The following is a 27,037-nucleotide window of genomic DNA, read 5'->3' as shown; positions in this document are numbered from 1 at the left end:
TATCATTAAAAGAGTGGGCCTGTGTGCAAGATAATAAGTGGGCCCCAGGCTCACGCAGAAATGTGGGCGTGGCTTAAATTGCGTGAAATATTGGGCGTGGCTTAAAGGGGGTTTAAGAGGCTAAGATGACTTACATAGTGCACAATGTGGTAATATTAAATAGGGACAATGCAGAGTGTATGGAGGTGGGTAGTATGTGCAGAAGAGGAGTATGGAGTGTATGGTAGTGGGTAGTATGTGCAGAAGAGTAGTATGGAGTGTATGGTGGTGGGTAGTATGTGCAGAAGAGGAGTGTGGAGTGTATGGTGGTGGGTAGTATGTGCAGAAGAGGAGTATGGAGTGGATGGTGGTGGGTAGTATGTGCAGAAGACGAGTATGGAGTGTATGGTGGTTGGTATTATGTGCAGGGGAGTAGTTTGGAGAGTATAGAAGTGGGAAGTATATGCAGGAGAGGAGTGCTGAGTGTTTTGAGGTGGGTAGTATGTGCAGAAGAGTAGTATGGAGTGTATGGAGTTGGGTAGTATGTGCAGAAGAATAGTATGGAGTGTATTGTGGTGGGTAGTATGTGCAGAAGAGTAGTATGGAGTGTATGGTGGTGGGTGGTATGTGCAGAAGAGTAGTATGAAGTGTATGGTGGTGGGTAGTACGTGCAGAAGAGGAGTGTGGAGTGTATGGTGGTGGGTAGTATGTGCAGAAGAGAAGTATGGAGTGTATGGTGGTGGGTAGTATGTGCAGAAGAGGAGTATGGAGTGTATGGAGGTAGGTAGTACGTGCAGAAGAGGAGTGCGGAGTGTATGGTGGTGGGTAGTATGTGCAGAAGAGGAGTATGGAGTGTATGGAGGTGGGTAGTATGTGCAGAAGAGGAGTGTGGAGTGTATGGTGGTGGGTAGTATGTGCAGGAGAGGAGTATGGAGTGTATGGAGGTGGGTAGTATGTGCAGAAGAGGAGTATGGAGTGTATGGTGGTGGGTAGTATGCGCAGAAGAGTAGTATGGAGTGTATGGTGGTTGGTATTATGTGCAGGGGAGTAGTTTGGAGAGTATAGAAGTGGGAAGTATATGCAGGAGAGGAGTGCTGAGTGTTTTGAGGTGGGTAGTATGTGCAGAAGAGTAGTATGGAGTGTATGGAGGTGGGTAGTATGTGCAGAAGAATAGTATGGAGTGTATGGTGGTGGGTAGTATGTGCAGAAGAGTAGTATGGAGTGTATGGTGGTGGGTGGTATGTGCAGAAGAGTAGTATGGAGTGTATGGTGGTGGGTAGTATGTGCAGAAGAGGAGTGTGGAGTGTATGGTGGTGGGTAGTATGTGCAGAAGAGAAGTATGGAGTGTATGGTGGTGGGTAGTATGTGCAGAAGAGGAGTATGGAGTGTATGGAGGTGGGTAGTATGTGCAGAAGAGGAGTGTGGAGTGTATGGTGGTGGGTAGTATGTGCAGAAGAGGAGTATGGAGTGTATGGAGGTGGGTAGTATGTGCAGAAGAGGAGTGTGGAGTGTATGGTGGTGGGTAGTATGTGCAGGAGAGGAGTATGGAGTGTATGGAGGTGGGTAGTATGTGCAGAAGAGGAGTATGGAGTGTATGGTGGTGGGTAGTATGCGCAGAAGAGTAGTATGGAGTGTATGGTGGTTGGTATTATGTGCAGGGGAGTAGTTTGGAGAGTATAGAAGTGGGAAGTATATGCAGGAGAGGAGTGCTGAGTGTTTTGAGGTGGGTAGTATGTGCAGAAGAGTAGTATGGAGTGTATGGAGGTGGGTAGTATGTGCAGAAGAATAGTATGGAGTGTATGGTGGTGGGTAGTATGTGCAGAAGAGTAGTATGGAGTGTATGGTGGTGGGTGGTATGTGCAGAAGAGTAGTATGGAGTGTATGGTGGTGGGTAGTATGTGCAGAAGAGGAGTGTGGAGTGTATGGTGGTGGGTAGTATGTGCAGAAGAGAAGTATGGAGTGTATGGTGGTGGGTAGTATGTGCAGAAGAGGAGTATGGAGTGTATGGAGGTGGGTAGTATGTGCAGAAGAGGAGTGTGGAGTGTATGGTGGTGGGTAGTATGTGCAGAAGAGGAGTATGGAGTGTATGGAGGTGGGTAGTATGTGCAGAAGAGGAGTGTGGAGTGTATGGTGGTGGGTAGTATGTGCAGGAGAGGAGTATGGAGTGTATGGAGGTGGGTAGTATGTGCAGAAGAGGAGTATGGAGTGTATGGTGGTGGGTAGTATGCGCAGAAGAGTAGTATGGAGTGTATGGTGGTTGGTATTATGTGCAGGGGAGTAGTTTGGAGAGTATAGAAGTGGGAAGTATATGCAGGAGAGGAGTGCTGAGTGTTTTGAGGTCGGTAGTATGTGCAGAAGAGTAGTAATGGAGTGTATGGAGGTGGGTAGTATGTGCAGAAGAATAGTATGGAGTGTATGGTGGTGGGTAGTATGTGCAGAAGAGTAGTATGGAGTGTATGGTGGTGGGTAGTATGTGCAGAAGAGTAGTATGGAGTGTATGGTGGTGGGTAGTATGTGCAGAAGAGGAGTGTGGAGTGTATGGTGGTGGGTAGTATGTGCAGAAGAGAAGTATGGAGTGTATGGTGGTGGGTAGTATGTGCAGAAGAGAAGTATGGAGTGTATGGAGGTGGGTAGTATGTGCAGAAGAGGAGTGTGGAGTGTATGGTGGTGGGTAGTATGTGCAGAAGAGGAGTATGGAGTGTATGGAGGTGGGTAGTATGTGCAGAAGAGGAGTGTGGAGTGTATGGTGGTGGGTAGTATGTGCAGGAGAGGAGTATGGAGTGTATGGAGGTGGGTAGTATGTGCAGAAGAGGAGTATGGAGTGTATGGTGGTGGGTAGTATGCGCAGAAGAGTAGTATGGAGTGTATGGTGGTTGGTATTATGTGCAGGAGAGGAGTGCGGAGATTATGGTGAACGGTGTCAGCAGTTTTTTGTTTTTATTGTTTTATTATCTATTATTTTTTAGAATTTTGTTTTTTATTTTTTTTTAAATATTTTTCCCCCCCCAGTGCTTTTACAGTGCCTGGGGAGGGGATGGGAGGATGGCTAATGGGGCAGTGGGAGGTGTCAGTAGGGCAGTGGACAGTGTCAGTAGAGCAGTGTATTGCGTCAATAGTTTTTTTTTGTTTTTATATATTTTTATTTACAATTTAATTTGTTTTTCATTTTTTTTCACAATGCTTTTTAGTGGGGAGAGGGGGTTGGGACTGTGGACAGTGTTGGTAGGGCGGGGGGGGGGGGTTGGGGTTGGGTAGTTTTTTATTTTATATTTATTTTTTATTATTTGTTTATCCAATTTTATATTTGTATCTGTTGCAATTTTTAATTTGTTTTTAATAAGCCCTGTTGGGGGGCTTTGGTATCATATCAGGGGTCTAAACAGACCCCTAACATCTCCCATTTGAGACCGAGAAAGGGGCTGAGGACAGAGATTCCCAAGTACCTTTCTCAGCAGCTTCAGCATTGAAGATGAATGAACAGGAGACAGCCACTCTTGTTCATTCATAAACTGAAGCAGAGTAACACACAATTTACAATGCTCAGTTATTACAGGACACAGGAGAGATCCGTAGCGATTGCTCTCTATGTCCAATTCAGAAAAGGAAGGGGTCGGTAAATTACATATTTACCGGACCCTTCCTCCACTCTCCATCCGGACATCCCCCACAGCAGCAGGTGAGAGAGGAGAGGAGGGAGCTGGCTGCAGGGGGCATGGGGGGCGGAAGAGGAGGACAGGGGGCAGGAGAACACAGGGACTGGAAGAGTAGGAGGAGACGGCTGACATTGGGGGGATGATCAATGCGGCACTGTGGCAGGGGGACAGTTGTGAGCACCGATCCCCCTGTATGGCTTTTCAGACAGCCGCTTCTCTTCCTCTTTCAGCTGATGGCCACGGGAGGGAGAGGAATAGAAGCGGCTGTCTGAAAAGCCATACAGGGCGATCGGTGCTCGCAGCCGTCCCCCTGGCGCAGTGCTGCACCGATCATCCCTGGCTATCAAGGGACAATCATCCATGTGCCTTCGATGATGTCATGTATGATGAAACTAGTAGGGCGGAGTCTATGTCCAACTACACCACGCTACTTTGATCCAGATCTGCAGATTTTTATGTAGGAACTTTTATTCATGTGTTGCACTTTATTGGACCTGTGGAAACTTTTAAAGCATTTTTTTAATAAAACCACCACGGTTTTACACTATGTGGCGACTTTCTCCCCTTTATTCATATAACATTAACGAGAGAGTGAACAATTAGCACTGTTTGCTGTGATGTTAACCTCCTACTTACCCAGTGGATGGATCCTTCATGATGTGTGAATCCATGTCAGACTAGGCTCCTATAGCATGGAGTCTAGGCATCCGGTAAGGGCACATCTTGTACTATCAAGGTGGAAGGTGCACTTGGGTGTATGGTTGTCCATTATGTTTGGACACAATTGCAACAATTTCATCAAATTTATTTTTATAGCGACACCTTTATGGACTGACCATTGTCACTTATATTTGTATGCATTTATCATCACTCACATAGCGTGAAAATTGCGTTGATTTATAATCATCCATGTGCCCATATGCCAATTTGACAGAGTGATTAAGGGCTCATTCACACCATATGTGCATGAAAACTGATGGGAACTGAAGGGAAAACCGTGCAGATTTCACTTGCAGAGACATCAGTTTCACATTGGTTTTCATGCACGTTGACGTCAGTTTTTATGCGCGTGGGTTATGTACCCATCACCAATGTTGATGTCAGGTCAGTTTTTTTCCATGCAGAAAACTGCATACCTGTTGCAGATTCCTGCACAGAAAAAATCAGCACGTTGTGGTGTGAAAAGAGGTCATAGAAGACCATTGTTTTTGTTGTGCCCTTGCAGAATGCGTGTAGGAAAACTGACGACTCTGCACCATGGTTGTGGTGCAGCATGCTTCTGCATGATTATGGGACACAAATAGCCCCAATCATACTGGGTAGAAAAATCTGATCTCTAGAACTGCTAAAGTTTTTTCCTGTTTTTTCAATTGCTTTTTTAAATAGATATTTCAAAAAACTGTACTAAACCTTTTAATTCATCATTCAGTTCTGACGTTACCACTGACTGAGTTCTGGTGTTGATGTTCTTTTTTTCCCACAAAGAGAGCTCTCTTTTGGTAGTATTTGATCACCTTTGCGGTTTTTATTTTTTGCGCTATAAAAAAAAAAAAGCAACAACCAAAAACCCAACATTTTTTCACTTTTTGCTATAATAAATATCCCCAAAAAAGAAAAAAAAAACAGATTTCTTCATCAGTTTAGGCTAATATGTATTCTTCTACATATTTTTGGTAAAAAAAAATCGCAATACGCGTATATTGATTGGTTTGCGCAAAAGTTATAGCATCTACAAAATAGGGGATAGATTTATGGCATTTTTATTATTTCTTTTTACTTTTACTAGTAATGGTGGCGATCTGTGATTTTTAGTGGGACTACAACACTGCTGCGGACGGATCGGACACTTTTGACACATTAATGGGACCATTGACATGTATACAGCGATCAGTGCTATACAAATGCACTGATTACTGTGTAAATGTCACTGCCAAGGAAGGGGTTAACACTAGGGGGCAATCAAGGGGTTAAATGTGTTCCTTGGGAGGTGTTTCTAACTGTGGGGGGATAGGACTGACCAGAGGAGGAGAGAGATCGCTGTTCCTAATCACTAGGAACAGCCGCTCTGTCTCTCCTCCCCTGTCAGAACAGGGATCTGTCTGTTTACATTGACAGATCCCTGTTCTGGCTCTCTATGGAGCGATCGCAGGTGGCCAGCGGCATCGGCTCCAGCGTCGCGCTGTGAGAGCGCCCCCTAGAGCTCTTAAAACAGCCAAGGTACAATGGTGGTGATTCGCCCAGGATAGCCAACCTGCCGCAGTACAACTGCGGCGGCTGGTCCTCGAGCAGTTAAAGTGATGAAATTGTAAGACTGTGATAGTTGCATAAAATAACTTTAAATGAAAAAAATGCAATAGCAACTCAAAATAAATAGTAATTTCACTACATTAAAATGCAAAGACCTCAAAGTTGTATAAAAACTTTGCTTTCTGTAATATCAATATGTTAAAAGCACTTATTTATTATTATATTATTTTAAATACTTTTTTTTCGGGTTAATTTGCATTTAATTTCATGTACAATCTTGTACAAATATGTACAAGATGCAATAATAAAAAATTACTCCTACCAGCTGATTAACTACTAAATGATCATAATGTTAAAATCTGGTATCTGGTTGTCCATTAAGGGATATAGCATTAATACTTTGGATTATTACCCATAGCATGCATATTCTAGCTAGTGTGGGTTAAAAAAAGGAAATAAAAATTGTGATTGGTTGTTTCAGGAAACATGGACGCACATGTTTTTGTCAAGATTTTTAACTCCCTTAGATTGTTAACTCCTTCTGTATTGACTTGTATGGTAATTTTACTGTGTTCCTTTATTTTGTAAAGCGCTAAGCAAAATGTTGGTGCTATACAGACCCTGATTTATATAGTGCCAACAGTTTGCGCAGCGCTTTACAATATGAGGGCAGACAATACAGTTACAATACAATTCAATCAGAGGGCCCTGCAATCATAGGTGTGCGCAGGGGGTGTGCCGGGTGTGCCTGGGCACACCCTAATCACCCTGTGCGGTGCAGATTCCCCATGTTGATATTTCACCAAAGCCCCCAATGGAGCTCCTAAAAAGTTGTAAAAAAAATAAAATAGAAATAAAAAACTACTTACACTGTCCACTGCCCTACTGACACCAACCTTGGCCCTACAGAAAAGTCCACTACCTACTAACACCGTTCATGTTTTAATACATTTGGGGTGCACACCCTAATGCAATAGGCTGGGCACACCTATGCCTGCAATATAATAAAATAATGCTGAAATCACTTATACACTAATACTTTTTTGGGGGATATATTAACTCCATGCTATTAAACTAGCATTGTTGCATTGTTCTCAGTAATGATTGTCACTATGCTTACAGCCAAAATTACATTGATTATCAGTAATTGAACTGGTTGGTAGGGGATTTTAAATTTTTCTCTCATCCTATTTCCTAAGATCAGCATGATTTGAAAAGTAGGCTTTTTAACCTCCAAGGGGTCATAAAGGAAACCTATAATGAAAGGCTGCCGTTGTTGATCTCCTTTTGAAAAATGCTGGTTGGGTGACCATTTTTTACAAATACAATGGCATCAATACTTACAATACTATGATACTCAGAGTTACTGACTTAGAACAAGCTAAGGTTCAAGCTCTGAGTTTTTTTTTATCATAGGTTTCCAAATACATGTTCTGCATTCGGAGAAAAGTCTGATAAGTGAATAATTTTTCACTCTAGCCTCCTGGACCTGAACTATGCACAGCTTCTGCAAAGGACACAATCACTGGCTCTAAATGCCCTGAAGCATAACTGGCCCGGCTGCTCTGATTGTTCAAATGAGATGTTCCAGGTCTTGGCATTCAGAGGGCTGATGCATGCAAAGTTCAAATCTCCTAACCAACAGGCCAAACAATGCCGGACCAGCCGAATGTGAAAGCTAATGAAATAATTCTTCAACTCTATGCTACTTAAAACAATGCAGGCTGTGCATCAGCAGAGCCGGGTTTTCATCGGAGCTGTAATCCAGTATTATCGCTTTGCATCACGCTGGAACTATTTTGTAAATAGTCCTGGCACTGTTCGCCTGTCTACTTCCAGTATAAATGTGACCCGGAGCAGTAGGCCCGTTACTGGAACAAGCGGGTACTGGCATACGGGTAAGATCTGCATACTTCTTGGATTTGTCAAGTAAATGCTTCAGACAAAAAAAGTCACACAAGATTTCAGACCCCTGCACAGATATATTTCCTAGAAAGCCAATACATCATAAACATAATAGTCTCCTTGAAGAGTAAAAATGTATTAACTTGCCTAATATTTGATTATAATCTATTGTTTAGCCTTTTTATATACACAGTATGCCTTAATATGAAGAATCAATATAATAAGTTATTTTATGATACACACTGACTGCTCCTGGGCCAATGATCTTACCAAGGGTACCTACAGTAATTAGTTATGGTCAGAGTTATCTCATAATTCATAGGGGTGCTCAGCCTATTGCATTAGGGTGTGCACCCCAAAGCTTAAACACACATGCCTGTGTATACATATTGCATACAGTACAGTGTCAGTAGAGCAATGGACAGTGTCACAAGGGCAGAGACTGGTGTCAGTAAGGCAGTGGACAGTGTCAGTAGTTTTTATTTTTATAATTTTTTACTATTTAATTTTTTTTATTACAATTTGCTTAGGAGCCCCATTCGATTTGGTGTTTAGGGGTCTAAACAGGGAGAATCTGCACCACACAGGGTGATTAGGGTGTGCCCAGGCACACCTGGCACACCCTGTGCGCACACCTATGTCATAATTACTGACACTTATGTGGGATGATACCTGTTAAAGTTAAAAAAAAGGTACAACAAGCACCCAGCATTTCATGTGAGTTTTGTGATTTGTGTATCTGTAATGGCAATTTTATTTTTTTTAATCTAGATAGAATGGGATGGGTCTGGCCAATGTGAAGTTTTTTTTTATTGCTGTCTGTGTCCCCATTGGAGAGAGTCACCTTCTTTATTTGTACTGGTGACTGTTATTATCAAGACAACAGGTGAGGTTACACCCAATGGTGTAAATGAGAGGAATTTTCCTCATATCAGGAGATTTCATGTAACTGTGTTTTGAGAGGAGCAAAAAGAAAAGGAAATTTCTCAATAGTACACAGACAGCAAAAAAAAATATTTTACGGGGGGTTGTAATCTTTCCCTAATCTATCTAAATTTAAAGAACGTTTTGGCTATACATAAACTTTGATGCAATCTTTTGATCTGGACAAAACAACCTGCTAACTTTAAATATTTAAGGTATTTTTTATCATCAAAAAATAACAGAGTTTCAAAAAAGTTTTTGTTGTTACATTTTGTAATATCAATAGTAATTCAAAAACATGTTATATAGTAATTCAGCGCCACACTTGCATACTAGTATACAAATGGATATGTATGTGAATTCATGTATGTGAAGTCCATCAAGTAAGTAATCGTCATATAATTCCATCGTTACAAAAAAACAAAACAAAAAAAAAGACAAAAAATACAAGAAATACTACTAAAATAAAATAAAAAACGAACTACAAAAATAATTCAAAAAAATTTAAAAAAATGATAAAAGAGCATGTGAATGTGCTTCACCACCAACAAACTGAAATCCTCTTATGTGTGAATGTATAAGCACACATAAGAGGATTTCAGTTTGTTATTTGGTGCAGCACATTCACGTGGATATTTTTTTTAACCTAAAATACCTCTGGGGAAGTCCTGAAGACATGCAATGTGATGTATATGGTGATGCGGCATGGTAGCATTAGCTGGGGGATACCACGGTTTGCAGTTTTCTCTGTCATATGCGACATGTTATATGCAGCAGAGGCCACAGGAGGCACTGAGCCATAACATTTAGTATATATGGAATCGTATGAAATTTTAAAACAAATATTTTCCAAACAATTTAATAAAGTATTCATTATTTTTTAAACAGTGTATTTTGTCTATATATTGGGTTGTCAGTAAAGTCCCACTGTAAAGTCCCACTATTAAGAGGTAGCTTAGATTATGCAATAAAGGGGATGATGACAACCACCCACCCAGTCATATGAACTTCTTTTTTTTCTCAAATTTTTAATTTTATTTTCTTATATCGGTGGTTCAGTTTTTATTTTATTTTAGTATTATTTCTTGTATTTTTTTTTTGTCTTTTGTTTTGTTTTTTTGAAACAGTGCAATTATAAGATGATTTTATTACATACTTGATGGATTTATGAATTCCTACATACATATTCATACCAAATGTGTTCTATTGTGTTGAAGTCAGGACTCTGTGCAGGCCAGTCAAGTTCCTAAACCCCAAACTCACCCATCCATGTCTTTATAGACCTTGTTTGTGAACTGGTGTGCAGTCATGTTGGAACAGGAAAGGGCCATCCTCAAACTGTTCCCACAAAGTTGGGAGCATAAAAACTCTTGGTATGCTGACGCCATAAGAGCTCCCTTCACTGGAACTAAGGGGCCAAGACCAACTTCTGAAAAACAACCCCACATCATAATCCCCCCTCCACCAGATGATTTGGACCAGTGCTCAAAGCAAGGTCTATAAAGACATGGATGAGTGAGTTTGGGGTGGAGGAGCTTGACTGGCCTGCACAAAGTCCTGACCTCAACCCAATAGAACACCTTTGGGATGAATTTTCCAACATCAGTGCCTGACCTCACAAATGTGCTTCTGGAAGAATGGTCGGTCAAACACTCCCATAGACACCTAGCCTTCCCAGAAGAGTTGAAGCTGTTATAGCTGCAAAGGGTGGGCCAACTCAATACTGAACCCTACAGACTAAGACTGGGATGTCATTAAAGTTCATGTGTGTGTAAAGGCAGGTGTCCCAATACTTTTGACTATAGAGTGTATAAAATTATAACCTACATATAGAGACAACATTTTTAAAGCATTAATACATGACATTTACATCAAGCGAATCTCCATTACACCTTTGTGTGAAAAAAATAATTGAAAAGACTATACATGGCCTCTAAATAGCACCATCAAACAGTTGGCGTGTCACTCCCTATTCATCTACACATGCTGCATTTGGGAAGAAACAAGAGCAACAATAAATATCAAATCCTATATACAGTACATATATATTCATGTTTCTAACAACATGATGGCTGCTTGGGGACTACATTAATTTGTCCATTCATTAATGCTTCAATGATGAGAAATCATATGAAAAATGACTAAGCAAGGCAGCCTATTTGGCCCAGTGTTTTACAGAAATTTCTATACTAAGGCATCCAAATAAAATTTGGCCAGACAAGGTTTGTTTCAGTTGAATAATTACATGTTTTCTTTTCCCAGGAACCAAATATCAGTGTAACAATGGCATCTGACCATCAATCTCCTGCCACTAAACAACAGCAACCTAGCTCAAAGGTGGGTGCAACATACCTGAAATATTGTAACTGGGTCAAATGGAAATGGATATCTCTGTATTGCATTAATATGAAGAATATATTTATTTTGTGTAATATGACCTATTAGCTTGTTTATTTAAGCAAAATAATATTTTGCCCCAAAGTTCTATTTAATATTTATATGAACATGATATTTGTACTGAAGCTGAGACTGACCCCTAAACTTTAGCATGTCCTTTGGAGTACCAAGAAAAAGTCTTATGAACTCCTTGAGTAGTACTTTACCACAGTATATAAAATAGACCTTTATGATAATGTTAATAATAAAAAAGAAGAATAACAGAAGTAAAAAGGCTCTAAGAATAATAACCAAAGAAATATGTATTGTATAAAAGGGTTGAATGTGCTTTTGCTTTTTCACCCAATGCTAGATCTGTAAGGTGCTACTCATTCATTTCGACATGGGGGGGGGGGGGGGGGTTATTTATGAAAGGCAAATCCACTTTGCACTACAAGTGCAAACAACATGTGCAAAGTGCACTTGAAATTGCACTGAAAGTGCACTTGGAAGTGCAGTCGCTGTAGATCTGAGGGGGACATGCAAGGAAAATATAAAACAGCATTTTGGCTTGCACATGATTGGATGATAAAATCAGCAGAGCTTCCCCTCATTTCAGATCTACCCCTCAGATTTACAGTGACTGCACTTCTAAGTGCACTTTCAGTGCAATTTCAGGTGCACTTTGCACTTGTATTTTGCACTTGTAGTGCAAAGTGGATTTGCCTTTAGTAAATAACCCCCCGATGTCCATTCCAATCATTTTCATTTGCATATAGAGAGATTTGTGCCATGAAATGGTAGCAGGGTTGCCAACCTCCCGCAGCATTTTTTACTGACAAGACATGGAAAATTTAGTGACGGAGCACAACCTGAGAAATTACAGCACTCCTATTGAAAACTAACACAGTGAACAGTATAAAAATGATATAGAAAAACTGACAACACCTATAACAAAGTAATTTGCTTAATTTACACTTAAAAGTCAATACAGCATAAAAATGATCAGCCCCTGATATTTACTGGCAGTTGTAAAAAAAATCACAGATTTTTACAAACTGTCAGTAAATTTACTGGCGGTTGGCAACCCTGAATGGTAGCCACCAAATCAGAATGAAAACAAACAAAAGCTAGACAAAAAGCACAAAAAAATCAGAACCATATAAATTCTAAATGACTATTTGGTGTTAGAGGCGGGCGTGCAACTTTGTGGCTAGTGACTAGGGATGAGCTCAATGTTCGAGTCAAACATTGGGTGTTTGCCAAACAGCGAATATTATATTATATTGCCACGTAACGCCCCATAATGCACTGTGAGATCGCAGTGCATTGCTGTATGATGATTGGCCAAAGCATGCACCTGACCTGCATGCTTTGGCCAATCACAGCGTGCTCTGCTGAGAGAGCCATAATTGGCCAAAGGCAGGGTGCCTTTGGCCAATCATGGCTCAAGGGGACTAAGTCCACGCCCCACACTATATAAGACTGCTTACATAGCGGCCATCTATAGTGTGTGGACGGAGAGAGATTGAGCTGGATTAGGCAGGCAGGTTAGTTAGTGGTGTGCAGGCAGTGTATTTAATTCATATTAAATATAGTATATAGTGTAGACTAGACTATACTATATAGTATAGACTATACTATAGTATTTAGTGTAGACTACATATTCAGTGTAGACTCTATATTCAGTCAGTGCATGCAGTGTAATTTATATAACACAGTGTATTGAAGTGGTTAAGGGGAACCCTGCGCCAAAATTAAAAAAAAATGGCATGGGGTCCCCCCAAAATCCATCCCAGGCCCTTCAGGTCTGGGATGGATTTTAAGGGGAACCCCCGTGCCAAAAAAAAAAAAATGGCATGGGGGTCCACCCTAAAATCCATACCAGACCCTTATCCGAGCATGCAACTTGGCAGGCCACAGGAAAAGGAGGGGGGACGAGAGTGCCCCCCCTCCTGAACTGTACCAGACCACATGCCCTCAACACAATCCCCCCCAAAGCACCCTACCCATGTTGAGGGCATGTGGCCTGGTACGGTTCAGGAGGGGGGTGCTCTCTCGTGTCCCCCCTTTTCCTGCGGCCTGCCAGGTTGCATGCTCGGATAAAGGTCTGGTATGGATTTTGGGGGGACCCCCACCCCATTTTTAAAAAATTTTGACATGGGGTTTCCCTTAAAATCCATACCAGACCTGAAGGGCCTGGTATGGATTTTGGAGGGGAACCCCCACGTCATTTTATAAAAACTTTTGGCATGGAATTTCCCTTAAAATCCATACCAGACCTGAAGGGCCTGGTATGGATTTTGGGGGGCCACAACATTTTTTTTTTACATTTTGGCATGGAGTTCCCCTTAATACCCATACCAGACACGAAGGGCCTGGTATGGTCTGGGGGGGGAACCCACACCATTTTTTTCAATGTTTTTTTGTGTATATTGCCGGGATCCATCAATACATTACAGCCGCAAGCAATTTTGGATGAAATTTTTTCCTTTAGAAATGTAATTTTTCTGCAATACTGTTATGGGAAAGATGCACTACATTACAGGCAGACTAAAGAGACCCCCAGGCACAATATTTAAAGGAATATTTCATTTTTTATGGTTTCACTTTAAGCATTATTAAAATCACTGCTCCTGAAAAAATGGCCATTTTAAAACCTTTTTTTGCATTGATACATGTCCCCTGGGGCAGTACCCGAGTTACCATACACTTTATATGGCAATAACTTGCATTTAAGCCTTTAAAATGAACACTTTTGATTTTTCACGTTCGTGTCCCATAGACACATAGTGGAGCGTTCTCACAACGAGGCTTGGGGCGCAGTTAGTGTGCAGGCAAGGAGGGATGACATCACTGGAAAGCGACACATTTCCTGAGTGTACAGGCTGTGAGTGACGTGACAGCCGTGCTCCTTCTTCAAGCTTGAAAATGCGTCGCTTTCCAGTGACGTCATCCTTCCTTCCCTGCACACCAACTGCGCCCCAAGCCTTGTTTTATGAACGCTCCACTGTGGGCGTCTTTTTCATCATCCAGCGGTGTCTGTACCGAGCAGAGCGCCTTGCAGGAATGGAATGACGAACTGATGACCAGACTACCACCATGTTTGGGACTTATTTATGGCTACTCATGACTTCTCAAATGTGAGTTGCCTGTATTACGTGTTATTAAAACTTGTTCTATAGCTGCACCCAGAGGCACCTCTCTCCTTGTATCTATCCAGTGTTTGGGAACATGGTTTCTGTTCCCCCCCGATGGCAGCCCTGAGTGTGGGACCCCTCATCATCACTCCATATGGTCCTTGGACCTCTTAACGTATTACAAGACTATGGACTCTTGTATTGTTATCTCCTAAATCAGAATGTTTTTAACCTATACATTATTTATACTTTATTTACTGTGGGTCATTTCATATTCTAGTTCTTGCGCTTGTACTTGTATATAGTACACGATCAGTGCTTCTGGGTAGGGCCTCTAGTTTTTAGACCAGGGGTCTCAAACTGGTGGCCCTCCAGATGTTGTGGAACTACAAGTCCCATGAGCCATTGCAAGACTGACAGTTACAAGCATGACTCTCTTAGGTAGAGGCATGATGGGACTTGTAGTTCCGCAACAGCTGGAGGGCCACCAGTTTGAGACCCCTGTTTTAGACGCTTCCACAACTTCACCTTACTAGCAGAGTTTGGCTGTTCCTCACCCAGTTTTAAGCCTCCTATACAGCTGTTTCTGTTTCAGTTAATGACTGTGTTTTAACCTACATATGAAATTAATGATCATTAGCCCCTGTTTGGTATAATTGGTTAATCATACCACCTGACTCTAATCCTACAAACTCTCTGACTTTGCACATGTAAGAATTGAAGCTGGTTTGAAGCCAAAGGGTAGTCACACCAAATTATGATTTTATTTAAATTTTTCTTCTGTTTGCTCACTTTGCATTTGATAAATTGATAAAAATAAACAATTACAATCTATATTTTTGAAAGCATTCTTACTTTACAGCATTTCTTCATACCTGCCTAAAACTTTTGCACAGTAGTGTATATACTTTGCTCCCTAATCTTACTGCAGGAAACACCAAATGTGAAAACAGCCATTATAAAGCGCATTTAAACTCAAACACAAAAATGTAATATATCGCAACTTATCAGTTTTTAGATGTGGGGGCTGCATTTACATACTTACATAGTAGGTGAGGTTGAAAAAAGACACAAGTCCATCAAGTCCAACCTATGTGTGTGATTATATGTCAGTATTACATTGTACATCCCTGTATGCTGGGGTCGTTCAGGTGCTTATCTAATAGTTTTTTGAAACTATCGATGCCCCCCCCGCTCAGACCATCGCCTGTGGAAGGGAATTCCACATCCTTGCCGCTCTTACAGTAAAGAACCCTCTACGTAGTTTAAGGTTCAACCTCTTTTCTTCTAATTTTAATGAGTGGCCACGTGTCTTGTTAAACTCCCTTCCGCGAAAAAGTTTTATCCCTATTGTGGAGTCACCAGTACGTTATTTATAAATTGAAATCATATCCCCTCTCAAGAGTCTCTTCTCCAGAGAGAATAAGTTCAGTGCTCGCAACCTTTCCTCATAACTAATACCCTCCAGACCCTTTATTAGCTTTGTTGCCCTTCTTTGTACTCGCTCCATTTCCAGTACATCCTTCCTGAGGACTGGTGCCCAGAACTGGACAGCATACTTTAGGTGCGGCCTAAACAGAGTTCTGTAGAGCGGGAGAATTATCGTTTTATCTCTGGAGTTGATCCCCTTTTTAATGCATGCCAATATTCTGTTTGCTTTGTTAGCAGCAGCTTGGCATTGCGGAGAAGTTATTGCCCTGCTTAGCTTAGTATCGTCCGCAAATACAGAGCTTGAACTGTTTACCCCAACCTCCAGGTAATAGGATTGGTCCCAGCACAGAACCCTGGGGGACCCCACTACCCACCTCTGATCATTCCGAGTACTCGCCATTTATCACTATCCTCTGTACTCGCCCTTGTAGCCAGTTTTCAATCCATGTGCTCACCCTATGGTCCATGCCAACAGACCTTATTTTGTACAGTAAACGTTTATGGGGAACTGTGTCAAATGCTTTTGCAAAATCCAGATACACTATGTCGATGGGCCTTCCTTTATCTAGATGGCAACTCACCTCCTCATAGATGGTTAATAGATTGGTTTGGCAAGAACGATTCTTCATGAATCCATGCTCATTACTGCTAATGATACTGTTCTCGTTACTAAAATCTTGTATATAGTCCCTTATCATCCCCTCCAAGAGCTTGCATACTATTGATGTTAGGCTAACTGGTCTGTAATTCCCAGGGATGTATTTTGGGCCCTTTTTAAATATTGGTGCTACATTGGCTTTTCTCCAATCATCTAGTGCCATACCAGTCTGTAGACTGTCAGTAAAAATTAGGAACAATGGTCTGGCAATTACTTGACTGAGTTCTCTAAGTACCCTCGGGTGCAAGTCATCTGGTCCCGGTGATTTATTAATGTTAAGTTTCCAAAGTCTAATTTTAATTCTGTCCTCTGTTAACCATGGAGGTACTTACTGTGATGTGTCATAAGGATAAACACTGCAGTTTTGGTTACTGAAGCCCCGCCGATTCCCTTGTGAAGACTGAGGAGAAGAATAAATTAAATACCTTCGCCATCTCCCCATCCTTTGTAACCAGATGTCCTTTCTCATTCTTTATAGGGCCAATATGGTCTGTCCTTCCTTTTTTACTGTTTACATACTTAAAGAATTTCTTGGGATTTTTTTTGCTCTCCTCCGCTATGTGTTTTTCGTGTTCTATCTTAGCCGCCCTAATTGCCCCCTTACATTTCTTGTTGCATTCTTTATAAAGTCTGAATGCTGATGATGATCCCTCAACCTTGTATTTTTTGAAGACCTTCTCCTTTGCTTTTATATGCATTTTTACATTGGAGTTAAGCCATCCAGGACTTTTGTTCGCTCTTTTAAATGTATTACCCAATGGGATGCATTGGCTAATGCCCTTATTTAATATGCACTTAAAGCAAACCCATCTCTCCTCCGTGTTCTTTGTTCCTAAGATTTTATCCCAATTCATGCCTTCTAACAAGATTTGTAGTTTAGGGAAGTTGGCTGTTTTGAAATTCAGTGTCTTTGTATTCCCCTTATGTTTCCTATTTGTGTGATTTATACTGAAGCCAATTGACCTGTGATCGCTGTTTCCCAAATTGCCCCATATTTCCACATCCATGATCAGGTCTGTATTGTTGGTAATCAGTAGATCCAGTAACGCTTTATTTCTAGTTGGTGCATCTACCATCTGAGCCATTAAATTGTCCTGCAAGACATTTAGGAACTGGTGAGCCTTAGACGAATGTGTGGTTCCCTTCGCCCAGTCTATGTCTGGATAAATAAAATCCTGTATTATTATAACACTTCCCATCCTTGCTGATAAATCAACTTGTGATAGGAGATTTGTCTCCCCCTCCTCCCTCAGGTTAGGGGGCCTATAGCATACTCCCAGAAATATTTTCCCTTTAGCTTCATCCCTTTGGAGCGCTACCCATAAGGATTCGGCCTCCTCCCTAGCTCCCTTAGTGATGTCATCTCTCACATTTACTTGTACAAAGATTTGTTTCCTTTACTCTGGATTTTTTCAGGACCCATTCACACCAGCAGCCACATTGTAATGCATTGTTGTGTGCTGTGAATTAAACAGTGCCGATGCACTGATTACAGCGCATCGCACCATTTACCTTTTTTATTTATTTTTTTAAAATTCTTTTTATGCCATTTACCTTTTTTAAACGACTTTATTGAAATGCCAATATGACATTTCATTAACCTTTATGCACTGCAGTGTGTTGCATTGCGGTATATTGTGTCGCAGCATGCTGCAGTGAAAAAAAGTAGTGCATGTGTTACTTTTCTTTCAGCTCACACCACAGCAACACTATGGTGTAATCTGAACACATGGTACACAAGGCAAGGCTTTGTCTATGCTATCGGCTGCATTGGGCAAGGCTGCCCAGCACAGTGCCTTGCATTTAGGTATAAACTGCCCTGATGATGCCAGTAACACATTTCCTGTCCTAGGGTGACAACACTCACTTAACATACTGTATACATGGAGGAGCAGTATTATTGCTCTAGGAAATTACTACAGGACACCTTCTCTTTCTTCTGCTCCATTACATAGGAAGAAGGGTTGTTTTGATTCACAGAGGATCTTGGAAAGCTTCAGTTAATTTCGGTGCATGGGGATTTACAGAACACCAGATTTCTGCATCAACTTTTCTTTTTGTACTTGCAGAAAATGTACTTAATCTGAGTGTTTGAGTTCTGGATATATTTTATAGGGGTAGTAATCTCTGTTCACTACTAGGGATGAGCCCAACTGCCCTGGGTTCAGTTCAAGCATTATGAAAAAAAAGGGGGTAAATAATTGGGACTTTATATGAACACAACTAAATGAACAAACCAATGGGTATATAATGGATATTTAATATTGCAAAGGAGTATATATACATCTTAATAACAGTGGAAGATAATTAGTCTCAGTAAATAGCGTCTGCATAATTCATTGATATATACACATAAGTATTCCAACATGATAAAACATATAAGAGACATTAAAGTGGGGTTCCACCCAAAAAAAAAAAAACCTACATAAAAAAATCCTAAAAAAAAATACAAAAAAAATTTGGATATTTTTTTTTTTTACTTACCTCTAAATGCCTGTTGCTAGGTGGTCCCTTGTAGTCTGCCTCTTCCAGTGCCTGGGCTGGTGACATCACTTCCCCTTCAGCACAGGAAGGGCTCAGCTCTGCTCCCTCCCTCCTGTCAATCATCTGGGACCCATTACAGGTCCCAGGTGACTGAGCGGCCAATCACGGCGTGCGGCGCCGCTCGCGCATGCGCAGTGGGCGCCAGGCTGTGAAACCACAGCCCGGTGCCCACAGTTGCAATGCCGGCGCTGCTGAATGGAGGGGGAGACGAGCGGGGTTTCGATTCCCCGCATCGCTGGACCCTGGGACAGGTAAGTGTCCAATTAAAAGTCAGCAGCTGCAGTATTTGTAGCTGCTGACTTTTAATTTTTTTTTTTTTTTGACTGGACCTTGGGTGGAACTCCTCTTTAAGTATGCATACCCAGAAAGCAATAAGCCTAACCACGTAAGACATGATGATATAAATAGGAATGATTCATTATGATATAAGATAAAATACTGATATGATGCAAATATTTCCTGTGACGTAGTATTGTAAGATGGCTCTACGCGTTTTGTGATTATTTCACTCATCAGGAGCCAATGCAAATTAGATGTATCTATATTAAAAGGTAAAAAATGCCAAGATAGGATAATGACAAAATAGAAAAAAATCGGGGAAAGGTAAAGAGGGGGAACAATGGTCCCAACAACTCTTACCTAGGGTTAGTATATAGGTCAAATAAATGGATAATATCAGTAACTGGAAGCTTAGTGGGAAAATCCCCAGGAGCTGAAGTGGTGAAAGCTGCAGCGAGACGTCGGCACCAACACCAGTGGTTGAACATCTATTGAGATTAGATACCCAGTAAAACAGTTGTGATACTCAATGGGTGCTATATATGGTTCCATAAGGCTTAAATAAAAATTAATTAACCATGAATGAGTGAGCTGGGGGAAGGGTGGTAGTAGACCAGAAGACCATAGACCAATGACTAGGTGACTAGGTGAAAGAAACAAAGAGTTGGAACAGAAACTATACAGTATATAGAGCTATATATCCAATCAAGGAAAACGAGTCAGTTCCAGCATTGTTTGGCAAACTTTTTTTTTTTTTTTTTAATTCTGTTTATTAAATTTTTGGACATATAAACATACAAAAATAGTGGACTGACCGGCACAACACCGGCCATTCCTTGACCAACATGGTCAACTTGAAACCAACATTTGTCTACCTAACACAGGTGACATCTTATACCTAACCCCCCCCCCCCCCAACATACTGTACCACAGTTCACCACAATTAAGAAAACTGACTTCTCCTTAATTTACCAATGGGGGACCATCTGAAGTAAAACGATGTAAAAATGTATGTATGAGTTTATTATACTCCCCAAAGCACTGCACCTTACTTGATGGTTAGCTAATTTATGAACAAAAGGACACCACTACCAGTAGCTCCCACCCCTCCTCATGTAATTGGTTATATCAGTATCCCATGACTATAACTTTACCTCATATGGGATCTATGGCAGAACTAGTCAGCCGTAACCTCCGTGCCAAACCATGCCTGCCAAACTTTGTCAAACTTTTTTCCGCACCCTCTAGATTGGTACGTTGCCTTATAATATGGCATCATGGAATTTACGAGACCCTTCCAAAATGGAACAGCAGGGGGAGCGGAATTCCTCCATTTAAATAATATGGCTTTTCTTGCATAGAAAAATAGAATGTTTAGTAAAGTTCTAAGAGCTCTGGATGGAACTACCTCCTCTACTAGGCCCAACAAACATACTCTGATGGACAATGGGATAGGTATACTTAAAATTTCTTCTATACATGTTATTACTCCTTCCCAAAAAGTCTTGATGTGCGGGCAATCCCAGAAAATATGTTTGGCATCTGCCGGTGAAAAACCACATCTCCAACAAGCTGAGGAGACTGATGGGTAGATTACAGCCAATCTGGCTGGTGTAAAATAAATTCTGTGTAAAAATTTAAAATGTATGAGCCTGTCTCTTGCAGAGACTAAATGTTTAAAGGGATGCACCCATACGTCATCCCAGTCCTCCCCATCCACTTCACTCTCCCAACGCTGTCAACATTTAGCCATTGCCGCCGGACTTTTCTTAAACAGTTCTTTATATGTGACCGACAAAGTTTTAGGGAGGTCTTCTACCATGAGCAAGTCTTCTAAAGCCGATGGGATGGACTCTACCACCCTATCTCTGAATTGGGCCTGAAATGCGTGTCAAAGCTGTATGTATCTGAAGAAATATGAGTTAGGGAGGTTATGCTTAGTCTTTAGCTGGTCAAAAGTCAGAAGTATTCCATCTTTGGTGATGTCCTTTAGTAACTTAATTCCCTTGACCACCCACACCATAGGATCCTGGAAGGAGTAGAATTCAGACAACTTGGGGTTCCCCCACAAGGGAGTCTGAGGTGAGAAACCCAAATAGCTCGGGCAAGCCAACACCACTGCCTCCCCCCAAGCCTTAATAGTGGCCTTCATGGCCAATGTCAAAGGAAGCTCCGACCCAACACCCCTGTGAATGGCCAACTGGAGGGTCTCATATGACCCCAAGTGAGCCGCCTCCACAACAGTTGCAGAATCTCCGTCATCAGATGTCAACCATTTATGGACAAATACCATCTGACCAGCTAGGTAATACTTCTTCCAGTCAGGCAAGGCCAAACCCCCCTGCCCCCAAGGTTCCTGAAGTACCTTAAATCCGATGCGTGGTTGCTTGGGGGCCCATATGAATGAACTGGTAATGCCCTCTAGTTTTTTAAAAAAGGATTTGGGAGGCCGTACCGGAGCATGTCTCAAAAAATAGAGTATGACTGGAAGAGTTTTCATTTTCAGTAAACTTATCTTCCCTATCAGTGACAGAGGGAGCCTTTGCCAGGCCTGCGCCTTTTGCTTAAAAAAGGACAATAGGGGCAGTAGATTAAGAGTCACATAGTCAGCACTGTCTGCTGTAATTTTAACTCCTAGGTATTTGATGGAAGAAACCCACTTCAGCGGCAGACTATGGACAACCTCATTCCTGGCCCCAACATCCAATGGTAAAATGGAGGATTTGCTCCAGCTCACCTTTAGTCCCAAAAAAACTGTGAAATCATTGAAAATTTTTAGAACCGCCTGCAATGATGATCCAGGGTCCTCCAAAAACAAGAGCATGTCATCCGCATATAAAGCTAAGCATTCCTTAATGGAACCCACTCTAATTGCCTTGACTTCACTAGACGTTCTGAGTGCTACTGCTAAGGGTTCCATCATAAGCGCAAATAAAAATGGGGATAGAGGGCACCCCTGCCTGGTGCCCCTGCCCACCGAGAAGAAGGGAGAAGTGTTCTGACCCAATCTAATTGCTACTCTGGGATTGGAATATAGCAACGTTATTCACCTCCTAAAAATGCTGCCGAACCCCATCACCTCCAGCACCCGGAGCATATACGACCAATCAATTGAGTCGAATGCCTTTTCTATGTCGATCGAAACAATAATTCTGGTTCCATCCTCAGACCCCGGTAGCTGGAGGTGAGTAAACAACCTTCTCAAATTAGTGTCAGTGGATTTACCGGGCATGAAACCCGTCTGGTCAATATTGACCAGGGAGGGGATCCCCCCGACCAGTCTGTTGGCCAATACCTTCGTCAGTATCTTCAGGTTCGTGTTTAAGAGGGAGATTGGCCTGTATGAAGAACAATCTAAGGGATCTTTACCCGGTTTCAGTAATAGCACCATATAGGCATCTAGCATAGATGCCGGAAGACTGTTCTGTTCTAAACATTTGGCCAGGAGTGTGTTCAGTCTGGGGGCTAATTCGTCAGCATAGTTTTTATAAAAAAACGGTCCCGGTCCGGTCCGGTCCCGGAGCCTTACAGGGTGGGAAGTCAAAAATAGCTGCCATTATTTGTTTGGTGGTGATTTTACTATCTAATTCCACTTGGTCAGTTTCGGTTAAACTCGGAATGGTCACTGTATCCAAAAGAGCATTCAAATCTGCCTGATCATACCTCGGTATAGGAGCATAGAGTTCAGAAAAGAAGTTTCTAAATTCTTCCAATATACCTAAGGGGTCACTGATCATATTGCCATCCCGCCCTCTAACTACTGGGATGTTTGTTATTTGATTTATCAACTGCCGCCAGCAATTTCCCATTTTTATCACCTTCTGCAAAAACTGAGTTAGCCCTGTGTCCCAACTCGGTATGAGCCAGATCCGAGAAATGTAGAGAGAGAAGACGGCTAGCCTCCATCAGAGACAAATATGTGGACTCAGAAGGACTGCCAGCATGTCTCTCCGCACATTCCTTCTCATCTTCCTGTAACCTGGTGACCTCAGCGTTGTGAGCCACCCCTTCAGCTTTTATCGCCGAAATACATTCTCCCCTTATCACTGCCTTGAATGCATCCCAAACCACCTGAGAGTCCGCTGTATTCTCATTAGAAGACCAGTAAGAGGCGATAGACTCCTGTAAGCGGGCAGATACCTGCTCATTTTGCAGCCATCCTGGGGACAGCCGCCAACCCCCTGCCCCCCTTCCAACCGACATACTGAGGTCAAGGGACAGAGGGCAATGATCAGATAAACCCCCCGCCAGGTAAGCTATGTCCTTCACAAACGGTAACAAGGTCTGGTTTCCAAACGCCATGTCTATCCTGGCCGATGAGCGGTGGGTCAATGAGACATGCGAATAGGCTCTGCACGATGGATTTCCAGCTCGTCACAACTCCGTCAACCCAGTCACCGCGGCCCAGGATAGAAGATCACCAGAACCCACTCTCCCTGGGTTTGAGGAGTCCAACGCATCTAAAATGGCGTTGAAATCACCCATCAGAATAAGAGGGAGTTGAGCAAAGGGAGCCAATCTGGTAAACAAATCATATAAAATTTGAACGTTTACAGGAGGAGGCAGGTATACATTCACTAATAACATTTTGTAATGATAAACATCCAATAGAACAGCCACATATCTACCCCCTGGATCCGAGAAAACCTGATGTATAGTAGATGGCAGGGCCTTGCTGATAAGAATTGAGACGCCTCTGGCGAACGTGGAAAACGTTGCATGAAAAGATTTTTGGACCCAGGGTCTACGCATAGCCAGGACCCTACTACCATCTAGATGGGTCTCTTGCAGGAAGGTGATATGTGGCTTAGACTGTTTAAGGAACTGAAATATGGATGCTCTTTTATACTTGTTATTTTGTTTGGCAAACTTTAAGGTGTTTTTGATCCGAACCCCGTAAAAATAAACAGGGAAAAGCACCTTGTTCCATGGCAAAGCACCTTGTCACATGTTGACATGCAGACAGAGGGCTTATAGTAATCTGGAAACCCTTTTGTTAATAAGGGGGCCTCAGATGAGTATGAGGTGCAAAGTACCCCTACTCATTCACAGAAAATGACCTAGAAGTAAAGACACGCACACTTTTGACAAGTCCTTTATTAAAAAATAAATATTCTCACCATTAAATCAGCAATCATAATGGTCGGTGACTTGCCGGAAAAGCTGTCATCAGGCATATAAGAGAAAGGGTCAGTGGCCATATTTGGGATGCATCGGGTGCAAGGACCTGCTGCTTGCTTAGTAACCAGTGACAGCGGGAAGCTGTCCAATATATATAAGTAGTGGAAATACCACTTCTATATATGATGCTTGGCTCCCACCGAACAAGGGCAAACGTTTGTGTGTTCATCCAAATGCCCGAACAGTTAAAGTTTGGTCTAATCCTAGGTACAGTCTGAACCATTGGCTCATCCCTGTTCTCTACAAGTCTGATGTAACATATCCCCAGTCCTTGGTTATTTGTTGTAGAATATCCCCAGCCTCTGAACATTCCTGAAGCATGCCGGCAATCTTTGAGTATCTGCTACAGAATTTCCCTAGTCTCTCACCATTTTATGTAATATACCATGGTCTTTGACAGTCTTTTATAGCATTACAGATTTCAAATATCATGTGCAACCCTTTGGCACACATTTCTGAAACATTATAAATGCTGAAAGTTATATGCTGCCCCCTATATCTAGTTAGTTGAACACCACTACTGTAAGATCCAAAGTACTTTTGTTTGTGACTAGGCCTAAATATATATATGTATTGTCTTGAGTACATTATTTTATATACTCTATAAATACAGTATATATATATTCATATACTCCTAATAAATGCAGTTTTTGTATCAATAATTTTCTGTTATTTGAATGCCTAAACATTAAAACATGATCAATGTAGAATATTCATGTTTTGTATAAAAACTGTTAGCTAGATTTGTGCTTTTGTTTCTGTTAACACTCCTAATTATTGCATATAGGCAGCACTGTGTATGGTTTCTCAGCTATGCATGAGCTTCACATTCATAAATTCACTAAATTTCATGCTGTATGATGATAAAAGTCAAGGAAATGATAATTAAAAAAGTGTTGAGTCTTGCAGTTAACACAGGAAATAGGAGGATGGACATGCAATGAAAATATAGAAGATAAAAGTCTATATGACCTTAGAACCATGCCGCTAACAGAAAAGTAAGGTGCCAAATTTGCTAACATTTTCACACTGAAGACATTTCAGTAGCTTGGTTAGAACAAATAAGAAAGCTCATGACCGTGGGGTCAATTCAGTTAGATAATATAAATGAAGGAATTCACAAGATAACAATAATAAAACCTTTTGGCTTCATGAGGGTTACTAACAACTATTTGAATCCATATGCATACAGTGTGACCTTATGTGTTCTCCTGGAATAGATTGACAAACACAAAATGTGGAAATAATGCACATTAATCCCATTAATGCATTTATATTTATGTTTGAAACAGCAAGCCTGGCAACCGTAAAGTTTCAATCTGATAACATTAAAGAGCCATGAATGTATTCTGTCATTTATCTTGATAGGTTTGCAGGTACCTTTCTTCTAGGAGACATTCATTAAGTTTTGTAGATAAATACAAGGCTTGGCGTTATCGCTTGTGTTTGTCTGTGGGTTGGTTTTCTAACCTACTTGTTTAATGAATGACATTCATAACTCTAATTAGTTTATAAGGACAAAATTATAACCACTGTAGCTCAAGTGACTGCCTTGGGACCCATGAGCACAGCAAACCTTCTTTATGTGGCTGTGTGATATTAAATAATCGTGAGACTGTAAAATGTTTATGCACTATTGCACCTGTGCCAATCTTATCAACAAAGTACACAGCTCTCAGTGGTGGGGTTATGATGAATTGAGGAGTAGGGATTCCATAATATAAAATAAGTGACAAAATCTGCGCTGTGCTTAAACTATTAAAAGTGTGAGGCAGCTGGCACTAAAGGCAGTATAGCAAACCTAATCAAACTTGTATATCAAGTGCAGCACCAGCAAATAAGTAATAATTAAATCACTGTAATAGTATATTTAAACAACAAATAAATTCCATAAAGTCCAGAAAATCTGTGTGTGAACATAGAGAATGGAAAAAAATTAGGAAAGTCTGGTGTAGTCTCTCCAGTGAATGCAGATCGAGTGTAAAAATGTGTCCAAATAGATATTCTCCACCTCCATATAGAATGTAAACTCACCAGAAATAACAGAGGTAAGAAAGTGGGGTGGTTGGCACTACCCTATTTTACAAGGTAAGTATACAGGAAGGTATTACATAAGTGCTCAGTTACCCAAGAAAAAAATAATAATAAGGGGATACCTATCCTGTGTAAAATAAATTATATATATGTGCTTGTCCACTGGTGATTAGGTGTATATAAGTGTACCCTGCAGTGATGGATATTAAACGTATCCTCGCACAAGTGTAATTAAACAAGTGTCAGTATATGTGAGACAAACATGAGCAAGTAATAGAAGTGATCAACCAAGATATAACTTTCACAAAAAAAAATTATTGAGTAGGTAATATAAGTGATCAACCAAGATATAACTTTCACATAAAAATTATATATGTATATGTGTGTCCATCAGGTCAAAAATAAACGACCTAAAACATACAAGTATTGCACAAAGGTACTATCTGGCTGTCCAAAAAATAATAATAATAAACCATAAAACTCAAAACATGAAAAATCAAAAAATCAAAGTGCTTGTCCCAAGATATGAAAAAGAAGGTGCAGTTGCAGAGTAGCCAATTGTATTCCTTCAGGTGACTTCAGTGCTCGGCAAAAACAGGTGACTGGTAGTGCTCCCCCCATCAGGTCCCCACTCACCAAAAGTAGTAACCCCTGCAGGGGTAATGGGCATGCATGGGTAACCTTGG

General features: G+C 41.3%; 1 protein-coding gene across 1 annotated transcript in view; it reads left to right on the top strand.

The window, feature by feature from the left end:
* The first annotated feature begins 7,671 nt into the window (after positions 1–7,671).
* The window catches only part of CRYBB2 (crystallin beta B2), a 59,266-nt gene continuing 39,900 nt past the window's right edge, over positions 7,672–27,037 (top strand). Inside the window, exons 1-2 of the mRNA XM_073629490.1 lie at positions 7,672–7,777; positions 10,971–11,045. Coding sequence (XP_073485591.1) covers positions 10,992–11,045 — 54 coding nt within the window. The 5' untranslated portion in view covers positions 7,672–7,777; positions 10,971–10,991. The remainder of the gene's footprint in view (positions 7,778–10,970; positions 11,046–27,037) is intronic.

This window comes from Aquarana catesbeiana, linkage group LG01 (assembly GCF_042186555.1).
Source record: "Aquarana catesbeiana isolate 2022-GZ linkage group LG01, ASM4218655v1, whole genome shotgun sequence".
Classification (NCBI taxonomy): Eukaryota; Metazoa; Chordata; class Amphibia; order Anura; family Ranidae; genus Aquarana; species Aquarana catesbeiana.
This window is presented reverse-complemented; position numbering and strand designations above follow the sequence as displayed.